Raw genomic sequence first — 16117 nt, forward strand, 5'->3', positions numbered from 1 at the left:
AGAACTGCAATCTTGAATTCTCTGTCATTTAAGTCACATATTTCTGTATCTTTAAGTGCCTTCTCTGGAGATTTTTCACTTTCTTTCTGAGCTATCTTGTTGCCTTGGTTATTCATGGCGATTACTGGTTTACTATTTCTCTTCCTAGACATCTACAGGAGTGACTTCTGCAACAGGTTGATAGGAAGCGGTCTTTCTTTTGTTTGCCAGTACTTGTTGGTAGAATGTTTTATTATTTCTCCAACTGCAACTTATTTTCTTCTCCCACACAGTAGTGCTATGTTTTCTCTGCACTATTCCAACTTCTCACGCAATGGGGAATTCCCTGGGAGACGGGCTTCTCCTCTGTTAATAGTTCGTCTAGGTCACAGGGCGCAGTGTCCCGGTGGGTATGCGGAGAGCTTTTGATGTTCCAAAGCTCTTCCAGCTGCTGATTCAGAGCCCGTATATTTCAGCAGTTCTGTTTACTCCTGCAGGGATCCACCCAGATAGGTGGGGTCAGGGGCGGGGTGAGTTGTGAGAGGTGGCCCAGAGCAATGGCGGCGACCACCACCACAGCCGGTCCTGCTTCCACAGCTCTCACCCCTTTGCTGGAACTAGTTGGGCTGTGAATTTGTGTTTGCGGTCCACAGATCTCAAAACAGCAAATTTTCTGTTGTTTTGATCTGACACTGCTACTGTTTCGCTTCTAGCACCGGGCAGGTGGGGGCGGGGCGAGCTCTGGGAGGGGAGGGAGGAGGCGGCTAGTCTCAGTGCCTAAGGCTCCGTTCTCTGCTAGGCAGTGCGGGCTTAAACCACCGTTTTCAGCCTTTTTCCCTCAGTCTTTTCTCCGAGGTCTCTGCCGTGAGCGTTGGGTTCAGCCGTGTTATATGCTGTCCCCTCAGCCCTGTGGAGCCCTGGCGGAGCCCTAACAGTCCGATCTCCCGCAGCTGCGGTAGTTCCGGGAAGCAGCGAGTTCGGAGCACTGAGCTAGGTCTGTGTCTTGCGCCCCCTCTCCTCTCTGCGCGCTTCTCCCTTTCCTCCTCCCTCCACTCGCGCGAATCTCCCACCTGTAGGTGATTTCAGTCGGTAGTGGGCCTCTTCGTCTTGCCTGTCTGCTGTGCAGGGAGTCCTTTGTGGAGTTTTTGTTGTTCGATTCTTTGTAAATTCCAGGGGAGCTTTACAGAGGCTCACCTCACTCCGCCATTTTTCCGGAAGTCCTCCTATATTAACTTTTAAGGTAGTCAGAGATGGTAACTAGACTTATTATGGTCACCATGAGTGGAATTTACTTTCTGTCTTTGACTAGTCCATAAAGAAATATTTGCTGATCACCTACTACATCCAAGGCTTTGGTGCCAGAAGCAGAAATACATGGCTGTTTAGCACAGTAAGGTTAGGTAACACATCCTTCATCTCAGAGGATTACCGTTTTGTTGTTGTGGTGGTGAGAACAGGAAAGATCTACTCTCATAGCAATGCTGAAATATAGCACAGACTATTGTTAGGACAGGTACATTACATCCCCAGAACTTAGTCACCTTATAACCGGAAGCTTGTACCCTTGGCTTATAATGTTTAGAACTAAAAATAACATGATTAATACATTTGTTCATCTCTCCATTTTCACATCCATCCATCCACCCGTGCACCCATCTATCCACCCTCCCACACATCTGTCCATCATCCGTGTATTCTGTAAAGTTCTATCTAAGGAAAGTCAACTCCATCTCACACACAATGCTAGGATTAAAAGCTGAAACATGGTGACTAAATGTGCATAAAGTTTCAAGGACTCAGGATGAATAATACCGGGAGGTAAGTGTTCTTCGCACAATAAAATACCATTTAAAGAAAGAGCAGAAATACGTGACAACATCATGTGGCTCTTGCCCTCGAGGAATGATTAGTCTTGGTGAAGATCCAGAGTAAACCAATCCCCAACAAGTATACGATATATTAGGATATGTGTCAGGCAGGACAACCCCCTTGGAGCTAGGACAGGAGATGACAGGGGATCAAAGCTTGTCTGGGATGAGATGGAAGACGTTGTTTGGTGAGGTGACCTTAGGGCACAGATTTGAAGGCTAAGAGAGACTTCCTTCCTACGGTGACTGGGAATGTGTCGGAGAATTCCAGGTGGAGGCAGTGGCACATGACAGAAGCCTTCACACTCCAGTGGGAATTGTATCACATGGCCTTCATCTTTTCATGTGTGCTCTCTGTGTTCTTCTGTGAGTGGCTGTGACACGTTTCCAGTTCCCTCCTCAGTTACGATTGAAATAAAAATCTTAGCTTGTGTTTATTTTGCATCTGCATAAGAGTAAGGATTCTACCTGTGACGTGAATTGTTCTGTACCAAATACATTCATGAAGAGGAAGTGTTGGTCATAAGCTGTGCATGACTGTGTCTTAACTTCCTCCTTCCACCAGCAGGAAAGTACAGCAACACACCTGTAGTGTTGGGTGCCCTGGAGAGCTGAGGTCCGCACAATGGATTTAACACCTAACACTACAGCTCATGTTCAGCATCCTTGTGACAATGAGCACAGAGGAGAAAAACAGGGCACTATAAGGAGCAAAAATGACTATTCTCTTTGCCCTGGACTGTGGGTTTTTCCTACCAAACTCTCCCCTTCATGCCCTTGCCTGACATTCTTGCAACAGCACCCACCACATCTTCCCTGAAACAAAGCTGAGTCATTCCAGCCTCCACGGTGCTCCCGTGTTCCTTTCTCAGAACTAAGCTCTCCTCCTCAGCCTGTGCTCCTGCCTTCAAGTTTTAGGGTCAGTGTGTTGGGTTAGTGCTCTGAATCGGAAAGGAAAGTGGACCTGTATTTAAATATACGCCAATCTTCCACTGACTCTGTGACCTCGGGCAGTATCAGAAAGTCTCTGAGCCTCTTTTTCCGCGCTTGCAGCAATGTGTCATGAACCCCACTGCTCAGCGTGGCTGTGGGGTCAGTGTTGCCTTGTTCATGGATGACCCTCGATCATTGTTAATTTCCACCCAGGTTAAGACGTACGGGAGTTTGTACGTGAAAAGTTCGTGGTGTCAGAGCCCACAGTCAAGGTGGAGGGTGGAGATTATATTCCTCCCAGAAACATAACGGAATTCTAGACACTCAGTGTTTTCTCCTACAACTGATTTTGCCATTGTTTTTTCCTTTTGTCCCTTATGTGGATGTATTAAGATTGTGAGCCCAATAAACTTTAATTAAAAATACAGATTTTCACATCACGATTCCTTTGAGTCCGTGGCACAAGACAGAGGTGGACATTCCATGACCTTTAAAATGGAAGGAAACACCCATGACAGGAGGGTCATCAGTGCGGTGCTGCAGTTGGCTCGTGTTCACCTGCACAGAGGATTCCGCCCATTCCATTCCACCTACGCGTACAGTCCACTCACACTGGCATCTTGAGGCTGAGCACGAAGCGAGTATTTACACCCAGGAAATCAGCAAATGCCATGTATCAGGGCTTTTGAAAATACAGCATTTCCTGAGAGCTGGTTTACACCCGACAGCCATTGTAAACACCAGTGTTTTCATTCATTTCTGGAGAAACTGTACCAGGTGTCGTCTGATAGAGGCAACTCCTCCGTGGGCCCAGAGAGGGTTTATTTTCCAGAATGATTTTGAATTTATTTGTTGGAAATTGGACTTGAATTTCAACCATTTATTCAGTTAGGAAACAGGTTCTGTGTTCTGAAGAGATGCACACATCAGGGAATGTGGGCCAGAGATTGAAGGTGAGCACAGGTGTGGATCCAAACCGATGATGTGGTTTGTAGACTCATGTCATAGGGTTGAAAAAAGAGAAAGGTCCAATCAAGGAAAATCAATAGTGGTGTGAATTGAACTTACCACGTTTTAATTATCGAAAAGCCTCTATAGCCTTTTCCTGTGTGTGAAGCATGGCTACTCCTTTGATATTCTCAGCAGACAGTTCCCCCATGTAATCCCCAGATTTCTTTCCAGAACCTGTTAGATCATCAGATTCATTTCTAAGGTTCTACCTTGATGGTGGGGCGTTTCTGTGTTCCCGTCCTGGCTGCACTGTGGGTCCTTCTCTGACTATGCCAAGCTTCAAACAGCAGCATTCCAAGGATCACCAGGATCAAGCCCGCCACGCCCATCCGGATGAGATTCCCCACTGTGTATTCTTGGGTGTCTGAGGCTGGAGATTGTGGGCAAAAGGTCAGGGTGTTCAGGGCAGACTGCAATCACACCAGGACCCTGCGTGTGCGGCAGGGCACCTGCCTTCCGCCGACTGCTTTTGGCCCTGTGTGCCCAGTCCCGTAACTGAGGATTTCTCCTTACTCACCAGTCTTGGTACCTGAATTGTTCTTTGAGGGCTCCCGGATATCAGCTGCTCCTAGAAGCAAACACAGATAGGGTGTGGGAGAGGTGATATAGGGATGCTTAGTAATTGCTCCTCTGATCTCCAGTTTGTCTCTGCAACTAATAATGCCCATATCAGTCGCTTCAGGTGAACATTTTTGGTGCCTCTTTTTACATCTAATTAGGAAGCAAAGGCGAACACGTGGGGCTCTGATTTGTCTTCATGTCAGGGACAGGAAGAGTGAAGGGCTGGGTCTACTTTTCCAATTTCTCCACCTCAGCCGTCTCCTTTTGTCTCTCAGTTGTGAATATAATTTCCATGTCACATTCCTTTCTTCTATTACCAATCCTTTTGCAAATAAATGATGCAATATGCAGAACATACGAGGCAATATTTTACTATCAAGCATTACTGCGATTAACACAACCTCTGACTATTCATTCAGTTTGTACTCTAATTGGAAGATTAATAAGAAACAAGCAAAACTATAAATAATAAAATAAAATATTTAGATGGAAAATACCGACATATATAGGCTTAAGTCAGGCTGTGGTAATTTGACAATTGAATAACCAGGAAATGCCAGGTAACTCTGGCAGGGGAAGCGAACACTAACACACATTCTTACAGGAGATGTTTTGCTGGTGGACGTATCCGACTGACAACCTGGTGCTCATGGCAATCGTGCAGAAATCCTGCCTTTCTCTCTGTCCTCCCAAATAATCACAGTGGTTGTTAGTGGACACAGGACAAGCTGAGAGTGGACTGATGTTCCAAGTAAGAGTAAGTCCTGTACCTTCTGCCACAGGGATTCACTGGCACCAAAGTTCAGAACTGACTGAGCCTTTTGAAATCCAGGATAGGATTGTGCCTTCACAGAGGGAAGAACCAAGTTCCAGATATGCATAGAATTTTGTCGTTGGGCTGTATCTCATGGGAGGGACTGAGGAAACTCAGCTTCAGCTTGTACTCCCAGTGGATCCCCAAGCACCCTGACCCTAAAACGGGAGTCCCCCTTTTTCCTCTACTCTTCATATGTAGGCCTGATCCCACAGGTGCTGGGCTGACTCTCAGGGCCCTACAATCAGCACCACAGACAGCGGCTGGCAGGGAATCTGCTCTTCTCCCCACCTCCGCTGGGCATGTTCCCTTCATGCCTTTCCTCTCACACAGCCCTCCAGTCAGGACCACAGACTCCATGCTACCTGAAACTCGAGGCCCTTTCTTAACTCTCCATCTTTCTCCCCAACTCTTTAGGAGACAAACCTTCTCTAAATATTTGATGTTTGCAAGATAACCTGAGAAACTAGCAAAAGCCTGGTAGAATCTGTCTCCTCAAGGCTAAGAGGACTCTGTCACCCAACAGATACAAAGTTTGTCCATGTGGTGAGAGCGTGCAGACTGCAAATGCTGCATGAAACAGGAACAGGAGAGGGATATTGGGCTGTGGCTGCCTGTTCATTTCATCTTTAGTCCCATTTCTTTTCCCCAAAGTCGGCCCTTCGGCTCTTCAGTGAATTCCCTGTACACGCCCAGCACAGTCTGGACCCTAGGTGGGGAGAGGCATCGTAAGGCAGGAGACTCCCCACCTTTTCCATCTCTCCATGGGGAGGGACACCCTTGTCGTGACCTCCCTGTTTCTCCTTCCTTCCCACCCAGCGCAGAGCTCCTCTGGGGCCGCACTGTGAGCTGAGAGTCTGGTCTCTCAACGGACAGGGGCTGGGGCTCCTCACCTGAGACCACAAGCTGCACGGGGTCACTGGCGTGTGACAGCAGGTAGGGGGAGGAGCTGCGTGAACCGTAGCACCTGTACGTGCCCCCGTGGGCTGAGGTCACAGGACTGATGGGGAAGTTGGCCTGAGAGGGTGCAGCCATGTCCTGCAGATGCAGGTGCTGGGGAGGAGCAGGTGACCCCTCCTTGTACAGGTGGAAGTTATCAAACCAGACCTCAGAGCGACACTGCAGGGTCACATTCTCCCCCCAGGGCACTGAGGGTCCTGGTTGGGCCGAGAGGGCGGGTGCACGGTACATTCCTGAGGGAGAGGAAGGCCCTGAGGTGTAGAGAGCCGCCCTCTCCCACTTGCCCTTGACCCTGAGTTGCGGGACCACGTCCCTCTCCAGGGGTTCTGGTTGTGAGCCCGTCTCAGCTCCTCTCAGTCCCTCTGGGTGGGGCTCTTATCTCCTTGTCCCTCACTCCCCTTTTCTCATTCCCTCTCCTTAGAGCACACCGCCTCTCAGCCGCCGCTCCTAGACCCTCTCCCCGCACCCCATCACCACCAGGTGACCCTGGGCACAGCGCACTGAGCCGACTCTCAGGACCTGGGGCAGGCAGGGCTCCCACCTGTGATCAGCACGTCCAGGGGGGCGCTGGGGGCCGACCATGCATCCGACAGGTTGTGTCCACTGTAGCATCTGTACCGGCCCCCGTGGGCAGGGGTCACACGGCCCAGGAGGAAGTCGGGGCTGAGCTGCTCATCAAGGCGCTGGGTGTGTGTGAGCCCCCCGCCCTTGGTCAGAGCGAATCTGTCATGGCCGGCCTCCGAGTGACACTGGAGGGTCACGTTGTCTCCAGGCAGCACCAGTGGGCCTGGCTGGGCCGAGAGGGTGGGCTTCCTGTACACGCCTGGGGAGAAGGGGACAGCGGTACCAAGGGGACACACCCCACATTGCCCACCGGGCTTCAGTGAGAGTTCTCACTGGTCCCTTCCTAACCTCCTGCCTGTGGTTTTGTCCCAGGAGGCCAGTGTCACCAACCATCCATGGCCCCTGGGGCTCCACTGGGCACCAGGTTTAGATCAATCGTTTTGGACCAAGGAAAGAGATGGGGCTGAGCAGGTATATCCTCACCTGTGACCTTGAGATGCAGAGGGTTACTGGGTTGTGACCACACATTGGGATTGTAGCTGGAGGAACCATAGCATGTGTAGGTCCCCCCATGGGAAGTGTTCACGGGGCCCACAGGGAAGAGGGCCTGGGCCTGGGCTGGCCATCTCGCATAATTGATCCTTGAATCCATGCGTTTGGGCGGGTCAGCTTTTCCGTCCTTCAGCAGATGGAAAGCGCCCCATCCAGTCTGTGAGCTACATGAGAGGGACACGTTCTCTCCTGAGGCCACCACGGGGCTTGGCTGGGCTGAGAGGGAGGGTGCATCGTATATGCCTGAGGGAGGAGGAGAGAGCTGTGTTGAAGGGGGAGAGTCACCCCACGTACCCCAGTGTGGGCTGTGAGGGGTGAGGTCCCCCTGAGGACACACTTCTTTTCCTTTTGTCTGTGAGGAGGAGCCCACAGTGTTGAGGGGACCCAGCTCTTACCTGTCACCACCAGGGACAGGGTGTCACTCCGCTCTGACCAACTGTTCTTTCTGGTGTAATATGCACACTGGTACCGTCCTGCATTGGTTGAGCTCATGCGTTCAATAAGGAAACCGATCTTCTTGCTGGAGTCCCGTGGGATCTTTGTATCCAAGCCTTTAGAATCATGCTCTTTAAACAGACTGTAGACCTCAGCCTGCAGGGAACCCTGACACAAGATGGTCACACGGCTCCCCTTGGTGACCATGGGGCCTGGATCAGCCCAGATGGAGGGTTTGGGGAGGACCCCTGAAAAGGAATCAGACCTGAACGGTCAGGGGTGCCCTTCACCCCTGTGTCACCACCAGTCACTCCAAGGCCCCTCCAGACTGGTCACCATCAGCCCAGACCCTGTTTCTCGTAGGTGCCCAGGGGGTTTGGGGACAGAAGCAGGAGACCTGGGTGAGGACTCACCTGCCTGTACCAGGTCCTGTGGGCCCCGACACAGCCCTGAAAGAGATTCCCTGTGAGAACCATCCCCCACCCATACATAGCAGCTCCAGGCCTGGTTTGAGCCCTAAACACGGGGTCAGACCTGGGGCTGACACGTCTCATTTTCCCCTGGAAATCCTGTCCCCACTGACCCTCCTGAGTCCTGGGGTCTTTTAGGGGCCAGGACCTGGGAGGGGAGGGGACCCCATCCCTCCTCTTTCCCTTAAAGCTCACCAAGGCAGAGAAGGGCAGTGAGGGTCAGGGCCGTGGTGCTGCCTCTCATGGTCCCTAGAGCCCAGCAGGACAGATGCACAGGGTGTGATGAGGTCCAGGCTCCATGTAACATGTCACGAGTTCCTCTTTAGCCGTCTCAGAGGAAGGGGAACAGCCCCTTCCAGGGCCTCCCTCTGCTCAACTGGCGGGATGGGACTGAAGAGACAGCAGGCTGTGGGATCTTTTGGACCAGACCTGAGTCTCACCAGACCCACACTCTCCGCCTCCACCTCATGCCAAACCCAAATCCAGAGGGTGACGCTGGTCCCAGAACATGAAGGGAGAGGAGGCAGGGCAGGAGGTGAGCCAGCCCAATTTCTGTTGCGATTCTGATGCTGCCTCTTCTAGAACCTGTGTGAGCTTGGGTAGTCACTTCCCTTTCCTGAGACTCTGTAAATGCAATTTTTCTTCCTTTCTCTCACTGGCTAAGCAATCAGGCAGTATTTACTGAGTAGTTACCACATCCAGCCTTGGTGCCAGACACAGGACATTGATGGCGCAAGCTGACAGATTCTTTCCTTGCACTCATGGGCTCAGATGAACGAAGACAGACATTACATATATTTAGATGGCAGACAATACAGTCTTGTGAGATTGTTACATGTTTGAAGAAAAAAATGAACAATGAGATTCAGTAACATGTATACATTATGTAATCTTGGTCCTTCTTGGGGATGGAGTGACCTTGGGCAATAGCGGGTTAGCACGGCGGTGGTGGAAACTGGTGGAATGGTTGGAGCTCAGACCAAATAGGGTTATAGGAAGAGTCCCTTGGAAGTGCAGATAGGAGTGAAGTGGAGAAAGTCATGGGACCTGGAGTGGAGGGTGAGGCAGGGGCTGATGTGATGACACAAAGATATCTGGAGTGTGGTAGGCTGGGAACATGGTTAAGAGGGGCTCAGGGGCATAATGTGTGGATTTGATGATTGGATGTGAAGGCAAGCGAACGAGGAGCTGAAAGCCATTCCAATATCTTCTTGGTGCCTGGAGGAGCTGATGGGACCATCATGGGGAGGAGGACCTTGGGGGAGAGGGAGGTGTGGGGAGATGCTTAAAAGGCTGATCACCATTTCTCACTGGAAAGCACGGCCTTGCCTCTTGAACTGGGAGTGTGGACTTTCCTTCCTCTAAACACTTCCTTCACTGACTTCCTTATTTCTAAGTCAGCACCTGCAAAACCTTTTCCTGCAAAACCGTCTTTTCCTACAAAACCTCTGAGTCATTTCTACTTCTCAGTGGCCTCTGCTGCCCTGGGCGGAGCTCTTTTTCTCACATTGTGGGTTCTTTCTCCAGCACTGGTAAGAGCCCGTGTTGGAGTTAATTCAGTTATTTAGAAATGAATCGACTCAGGGATCTGTGAGACAATTCATGTCATTGACCTACCAGAAAAGAATGATAGCAATGAATAAAATTATATTAGAAAAAGTAAATAGTGACCTTTGTCATCAAAATGTTGGCGTGAGGTGAGCCTCTGTAAAGCTCCCCTGGAATTTACAACCTATCGAACAACAATAACTCCACAAAGGATGCCCTGCACAGCAGACAGGCAAGACGAAGAGGCCCTCTACTGAATTCACCTAAAGGTGGGCGAATTACGCGAGCGGGGGAGGTGGGAATGGAGAAGTGCGGAGACGGAGCCCCACGGGCGAAGGACGCAGACCTAGCTCAGTACTCTGAGCTCGCTGCATCCCAGAACTACTGCAGCTGCGGGAAAGGGAAGAACTCAGACTGCTAGGGCTCCACTTATGGCCCACAGGGCTGAGGGGGCAGCATACAACACGGCTGAACCCAACGCTCACGGCAGAGACCTCAGAGAAAAGACTGAGGGAAGAAGGCTGAAAACGGTGGTTTAAGCCCTCACTGCCGAGCAGAGAACGGAAGCCTTAGGCACTGAGACTAGCCGCCCCCTCCCTACCCTCCTAGAGCTTGCCCTGCCCCCACCTACCCGGTGCTAGAAGCGGAACAGTAGCAGTGTCAGGTCAAAAGAACAGAATATTAGCTGTTCTGAGAACTGTGGACCGCAGACACAGATTCGCAGCCCAACTAGTTCTGGCAAAGGGGAGGGAGCTGTGGAAGCAGGATGGGCTGTGGTGGTGGTCACCGCCATTGTTCTGGGCCACCTCTCACAACTCACCCCACCCCTGGTCCCACCTATCAGGGCAGATCCCTGCAGGAGTAAACAGAACTGCTGAAACACACGGGCTCTGAATCTGGTGCAGGAAGAGCTTTGGAACTTCAAAAGCTCTCTGCATACCAACATGGACACTGTGCCCTGTGACCCAGGCGAACTATTAACAGAGGAGAAGCCTGTCTCCCAGGGAATCCACTCATTGTGTGAGAAGCTGAAATAGTGCAGACAAAACATGGCACTACCGTGTGAGAGAGAAAATAAAGGCTGCAGTCGGAAAGAAAATAAAACATTCTACCAACAAGTACAGGAAAACAAAAGAAAGACCTCTTCCTATCAACCTGTTGCAGAAGCCACTCCTGTAGATATCTAGAAAAAGAAATAATAAATCAGTAATTGCCATGAATAACCAAAGCAACAAGACAGCTCAGAAAGAAAGTGAAAAGTCTCCAGAAAAGGAACTTAAAGATACAGATATATGTGACTTAAATGACAGAGAATTCAAGATTGCAGTTCTGAAAAAACTCAACGAGCTGCAAGAAAACACAGAAAGGTAGTTTAATGAACTCAGAAACACAATCAAAGAACAACATGAGCATTTTAAGAAAGAGATTGAAATTTTAAAAAAGAACCAAAGAGAATTAGGAGATTAAGAACTCAATAGAAGAAATTAAGAATGAAATAACCAGCTTAGGCAATAGAGTTGACCAGATGGAGGAAAGAATGAGTGACATCGAAGATAGAAACCTGGAAATTACACCGATAGAAGAAGAAAGAGTCTTGAGACTTCAAATAAATGAAAGAACTCTACAAGAACTTTCTAACTCCATCAGAAAGAGCAATATAAGAATAATGGGCATACCAGAAGGAGAAGAAAGAGAGAAGGGAACAGAGAGTATATTCAAACAAATAATAGAGGAGAACTTCCCAAACTTGTGGACAGAACTGGGTCTTTGAATCCAAGAATCAAATAGAACACCTAATTACTTCAATCTCAACAGGCCTTTTCTCCCAAGCACATTTTATTGAAGCTGTCTAAAATCAACGACAAAGAAAGAATCCTCAAGGCAGCCAGGGAAAAGAAGACGGTAACCTGCAAAGGAAAGCCCATTAAATTATCATCAGATTTTTCAGCAGAAACTCTACAAGCCAGGAGGGAGTGGAACCAAATATTCAAACTATTGAAAGAGAGAAATTATGAGCCAAGAATAATATATCCGGAAAAGATATCCTTTAGATATGAAGGAGGAATAAAGACCTTTCCAGACATACAGAAACTGAGGGAATTTTCTAATACACGACCTGCACTACAAGAAATACTAAAGGAGGCTATTTGACCACTATCAACAGGGACAATTTGTGGCAATCAAAACATAAAAAGGGGGAGAGTAAAGGCCTGAACTGGAATATGGGAATGGAGAAAGTAAGCGTGCTGAACAAAATGGAATAATCAAACTTTCTTTTACATAAATTTAAGGGTAACCACTCAAAAAAAATCCAGAACTGAAATATATACTGTAATAAAAGAAGAAACAGAGGGAAACATCATAGAATACCACCACACAGAAATAATAGACAACAACAAAAAGGCAAAGAAACAATGGAGACACAGCCTTACCAGAAAACTAAAGATAGAATGACAGGAAATCCTCACATATCAATAATCACCCTAAATGTAAATGGACTGAACTCACCAATAAAAAGGCACAGAGTAGCAGATTGGAGCAAAAAACTAAACCCAACCATATGCTGTCTCCAAGAGACACATCTCAGCTACAAGGACAAGCATAGACTCAAAGTGAAAGGGTGGAAATTGACACTCCAAGCAAATGGTACCCAGAGAAAATCAGGTGTAGCCATAATGATATCAGATGAAACAGACTTCAAGGTGAAAAAGATAACAAGAGACAAAGATGGACATTTCATAATGGTGAAGGGGACTATACAACAAGAAGACATAACAGTCATCAATATTTATGCCCCAATCAGGAGCACCGAAATATACCAAGCAACTACTAACAGAACTAAAGGGAGAAATTGACCAAAACACAATTATACTAGGGGACTTAAATACATCATTGACAGCTATGGATAGATCATCCAAACAGAAAATAAATAATGAAATAACAGCCCTAAATGACACATTAGATGAAATGGACATAATTGACATTTATAGAGCACTTCATCCTAAAACATCAGACTATACATTCTTTTCTAGTGTACATGGAACATTCTCAAGGATAGACCATATATTGGGACATAAAATCAGCCTCAGCAAATTTAAGAAGATTGAAATCATACCGAGCATATTCTCTGATCACAATGCTTTGAAATTGGATATCAACTGCAAAAAGAAAGCAGGAAAAACCACAAATACATGGAGACTAAACAACATACTTTTAAAGAACGACTGGGTCAAAGAAGAAATTAGAGGAGAGATCAAAAGATACATAGAAACAAATGACAATGAAAATACATCCTACCAAAATTTTGGCGATGCAGTGAAAGCAGTTTTTTAAAAAAATTTTATTTTATTAAATTTATTGGGGTGACAATTGTTAGTAAAATTACATAGATTTCAGGTGTCCAATTCTGTATTACATCATCTATAAAGAAAACAGTTTTAAGAGGGAAATTTATCTCATTACAGGCCTATCTCAAGAAACAAGAAAAATCCCAAACAAATAACCTCATATTACACCTTAAAGAACTAGAAAAAGAAGAACAAGTGAAACCCAAGGTCAGCAGAAGAAAGGAAATAACAAAAATCAGAGCAAAACTAAATGAAATAGAGAACAAAAAAACAATAGAAAAAATTAATGTGACAAAGAGCTGGTTCTTTGAAAAGATTAACAAAATTGACAAACCCTTGGCTAGACTCACTAAGATAAAAAGAGAAATGAAAGAAATAAACAAAATCAGAAATGAAAGATAGGAAGTTATCACGGACACCACAGAAATACAAAGGATCATCCAAGAATACTATGAAGGACTATATGCCACCAAATTCAACAACCTAGAAGAAATGGACAAGTTCTTAGAAACATATAGCCTTCCAAGGCTGAACCATGAAGAATTGGAAAATCTAAACAGACCGATCACCAGTAACGAAATTGAATCAGTCATCCAAAACCTTCCCAAAAGCAAAAGTCCGGGACCAGATGGCTTCACTAGTGAATTCTACCAAACCTTCAAAGAGGATCTAATACCAATCCTGCTCAAACTATTCCAAAAAATTGAAGAAGAGGCAGTACTCCCCAACTCATTTTATGAGGCCAACATTACCTGGTACCAAAACCTGGTAAGGACAGCACAAAAAAAGAAAACTACAGACCAATATCTCTGATGAACACAGATGCAAAAATCCTGAACAAAATTCTAGCAAATCGAATGCAACACTGGATTAAAAAGATTATTCATCACGACCAAATGGGGTTCATCCCAGGGGCACAAGGATGGTTCAACATCCGCAAATCCATCAATGTGATACATCACATGAACAAAATAAAGGACAAATTCATATGATTATATCAATTGATGCAGAAAAAGCATTTGACAAGATACAACATCCATTTATGATTAAAACACTGAATAAAATATGTATAGAAGGAAAATACCTTAACATAATAAAGGCCGTATATGACAAGCCCTCAGCTAATCTCATAATTAATGGTGAAAAACTGAAGCCCTTTGCTCTACGTTCAGGAACACGACAGGGATGTCCCCTATCACCTCTGCTTTTCAACATAGTGTTGGATGTCCTTGCCAGAACAATCAGGCAAGAGAAAGAAGTAAAAGGCATCCGAATTGGGAATGAAGAAGTTAAGTTGTCACTCTTTGCAGATGACATGATACTATATATAGAAAACCCAAAGGATGCCACCAAAAAGGTATTAGAAACAATCAACAAATACAGTAAGTTGCTGGCTACAAAATCAATGTACAAAAGTCCATTTCATTCGTATATACTAACAATGAAATCTCAGAAATAGAAATACAAAAAACAATTCCTTTTGCAATTGCAGCAAAAAGAATAAAATACCTAGGAATATACTTAACCAAGGATGTGAAAGACCTATATGCTGAAAAGTATAAGACATTTTTGAAAGAAACTGAAGAAGACACAAAGAAATGGAAAGACATTCCGTGCTCATGGATTGGAAGAATCAACATAGTTAAAAAAAAAAAAAAGAAGGCCGTATTACCCAAAGCAATATACAGATTTAATGCAATCCCCATCAAAATCCCAATGGCATTTTTAAAAGAAATAGAACAAAAAATCGTCAGATTTGTTTGGAACCACCAAAGAACCCGAATAGCCAAAGCAACCTTAAGGAAAAAGAACAATACTGGAGGTATCACACTCCCTGACTTTAGCTTGTACTACAGGGCTACAATCATCAAAAGAGCATGGTATTGGCAGAAAAACAGACACATAGGCCAACTGAATAGAATTGAGAACCCAGAAATAAAACCACATAAATATGGACAGATAATTTTTGACAAAGAAGCTAAAAACATACAATGGAGGAAAGACAGCCTCTTCAATAAATGGTGCTGGGAGAATTGGATAACCACGTGCAAAAGAATGAAACTGGACTGCTATATGTCACCATGTACTAAAATTAATTCAAAATGGATCAAAGACTTAAACATAAAACCTGACACAATAAACTGCATAGAAGAAAACATAGGTACTAAACTTATGGACCTTGGGTTCAAAGAGCATTTTATGAATTCGACTCCAAAGGCAATGGAAGTAAAAGCTAAAATAAACGAATGGGACTATATGAAACTTAAAAGCTTCTCCACAGCAAAAAAAACCATCGACAAAATAAAGAGGCAACCAACTGAATGAGAGAGGTTTTTGCAAACAGTGCTTCTGATAAAGGGCTAATAACCAAAATATACAAGGAACTCATGAAACTCAACAACAAAAAAACAAACAACCCAATTGAAAAATGGGCAGAGGACCTGAAGAGACATTTCTCCAAAGAGGACATACAAATGGCAAATAGACATATGAAAAAATGCTCAACATCACTAATCATCAGAGAAATGCAAATAAAAACCACAATGAGCTCTCACCTCACCCCAGTCAGAATGGCTATCATCAACAAGACAAATAGTAACAAGTGTTGGAGACTGTGGAGAAAAAGGAACCCTCATACCCTGTTGGTGGGAATGCAGACTGGTGCAGCTGTAACGGAAGGCAGTGTGGAGGTTCCTCAAAAAATTATGAACAGAATTAGCATATGACCCAGCAATCCCTCTCCTGGGTATCTACCCCAAAAATCTGAAAACATTTATTCATAAAGACACATGTGCTCCAATGTTCATTGCAGCTTTGTTTACGGTGGCCAAGACATGGAAACAACCAAAATGTCCTTCGATAGATGAATGGATAAAGAAGTTGTGGTATATATACACAATGGAATACTATTCGACGGTAAGAAAAGATGATATAGGAACATTTGTGACAACATGGATGGATCTTGAGAGAGTAATGCTGAGCGAAATAAGTCAGACAGAAAAAGCAGAGAACCATGTGATTTCACTGATATGTGGTATATAAACCAAAAACAACAAAAGAACAAGACAAACAAAT

At 45.8% G+C, this 16117-nt stretch overlaps 1 protein-coding gene across 4 annotated transcripts; it reads right to left on the bottom strand.

Moving 5' to 3' along the window:
• Positions 1–1003: 1003 nt before the first annotated feature.
• On the bottom strand, positions 1004–15699 carry LOC141567705 (leukocyte immunoglobulin-like receptor subfamily A member 2). Of its 4 annotated transcripts, none has more exons than XM_074315980.1 (10): positions 15598–15699; positions 8343–8537; positions 8091–8126; positions 7638–7925; positions 7174–7485; positions 6668–6949; positions 6060–6359; positions 4309–4359; positions 4001–4161; positions 1004–1460 (listed from the first exon to the last, which is right to left on the bottom strand). In XM_074315980.1, the coding sequence occupies exons 2-10, from the start codon at positions 8452–8454 to the stop codon at positions 1392–1394; spliced, it is 1611 nt and encodes a 536-aa protein (XP_074172081.1). In that variant the 5' UTR covers positions 8455–8537; positions 15598–15699; the 3' UTR covers positions 1004–1391. The 4 variants fall into 4 exon arrangements, with proteins under 4 accessions (XP_074172081.1, XP_074172082.1, XP_074172083.1 ...); XM_074315981.1 differs by lacking the exon at positions 1004–1460 and adding an exon at positions 1488–3776 and having other exon boundaries at positions 7638–7793; XM_074315979.1 differs by lacking the exon at positions 1004–1460 and adding an exon at positions 1489–3776.
• Positions 15700–16117: the final 418 nt, after the last annotated feature.

The sequence above is a fragment of the Rhinolophus sinicus genome, linkage group LG11 (genome assembly GCF_036562045.2).
Source record: "Rhinolophus sinicus isolate RSC01 linkage group LG11, ASM3656204v1, whole genome shotgun sequence".
NCBI lineage: Eukaryota > Metazoa > Chordata > Mammalia > Chiroptera > Rhinolophidae > Rhinolophus > Rhinolophus sinicus.

Coding starts and splice junctions, on each gene's coding strand:
- LOC141567705 (XM_074315979.1), bottom strand. CDS start 8,454: ATGTTACATGGAGCCTGGACCTCATCACACCCTGTGCATCTGTCCTGC. Junction 6,360..6,667: donor CCTGGACGTGCTGATCACAG/GTGGGAGCCCTG, acceptor CCTCTCCCTCAG/GAATGTACCGTGCACCCGCC. Junction 3,777..4,000: donor AGAAACGCCCCACCATCAAG/GTAGAACCTTAG, acceptor CTATGACATGAG/TCTACAAACCACATCATCGG.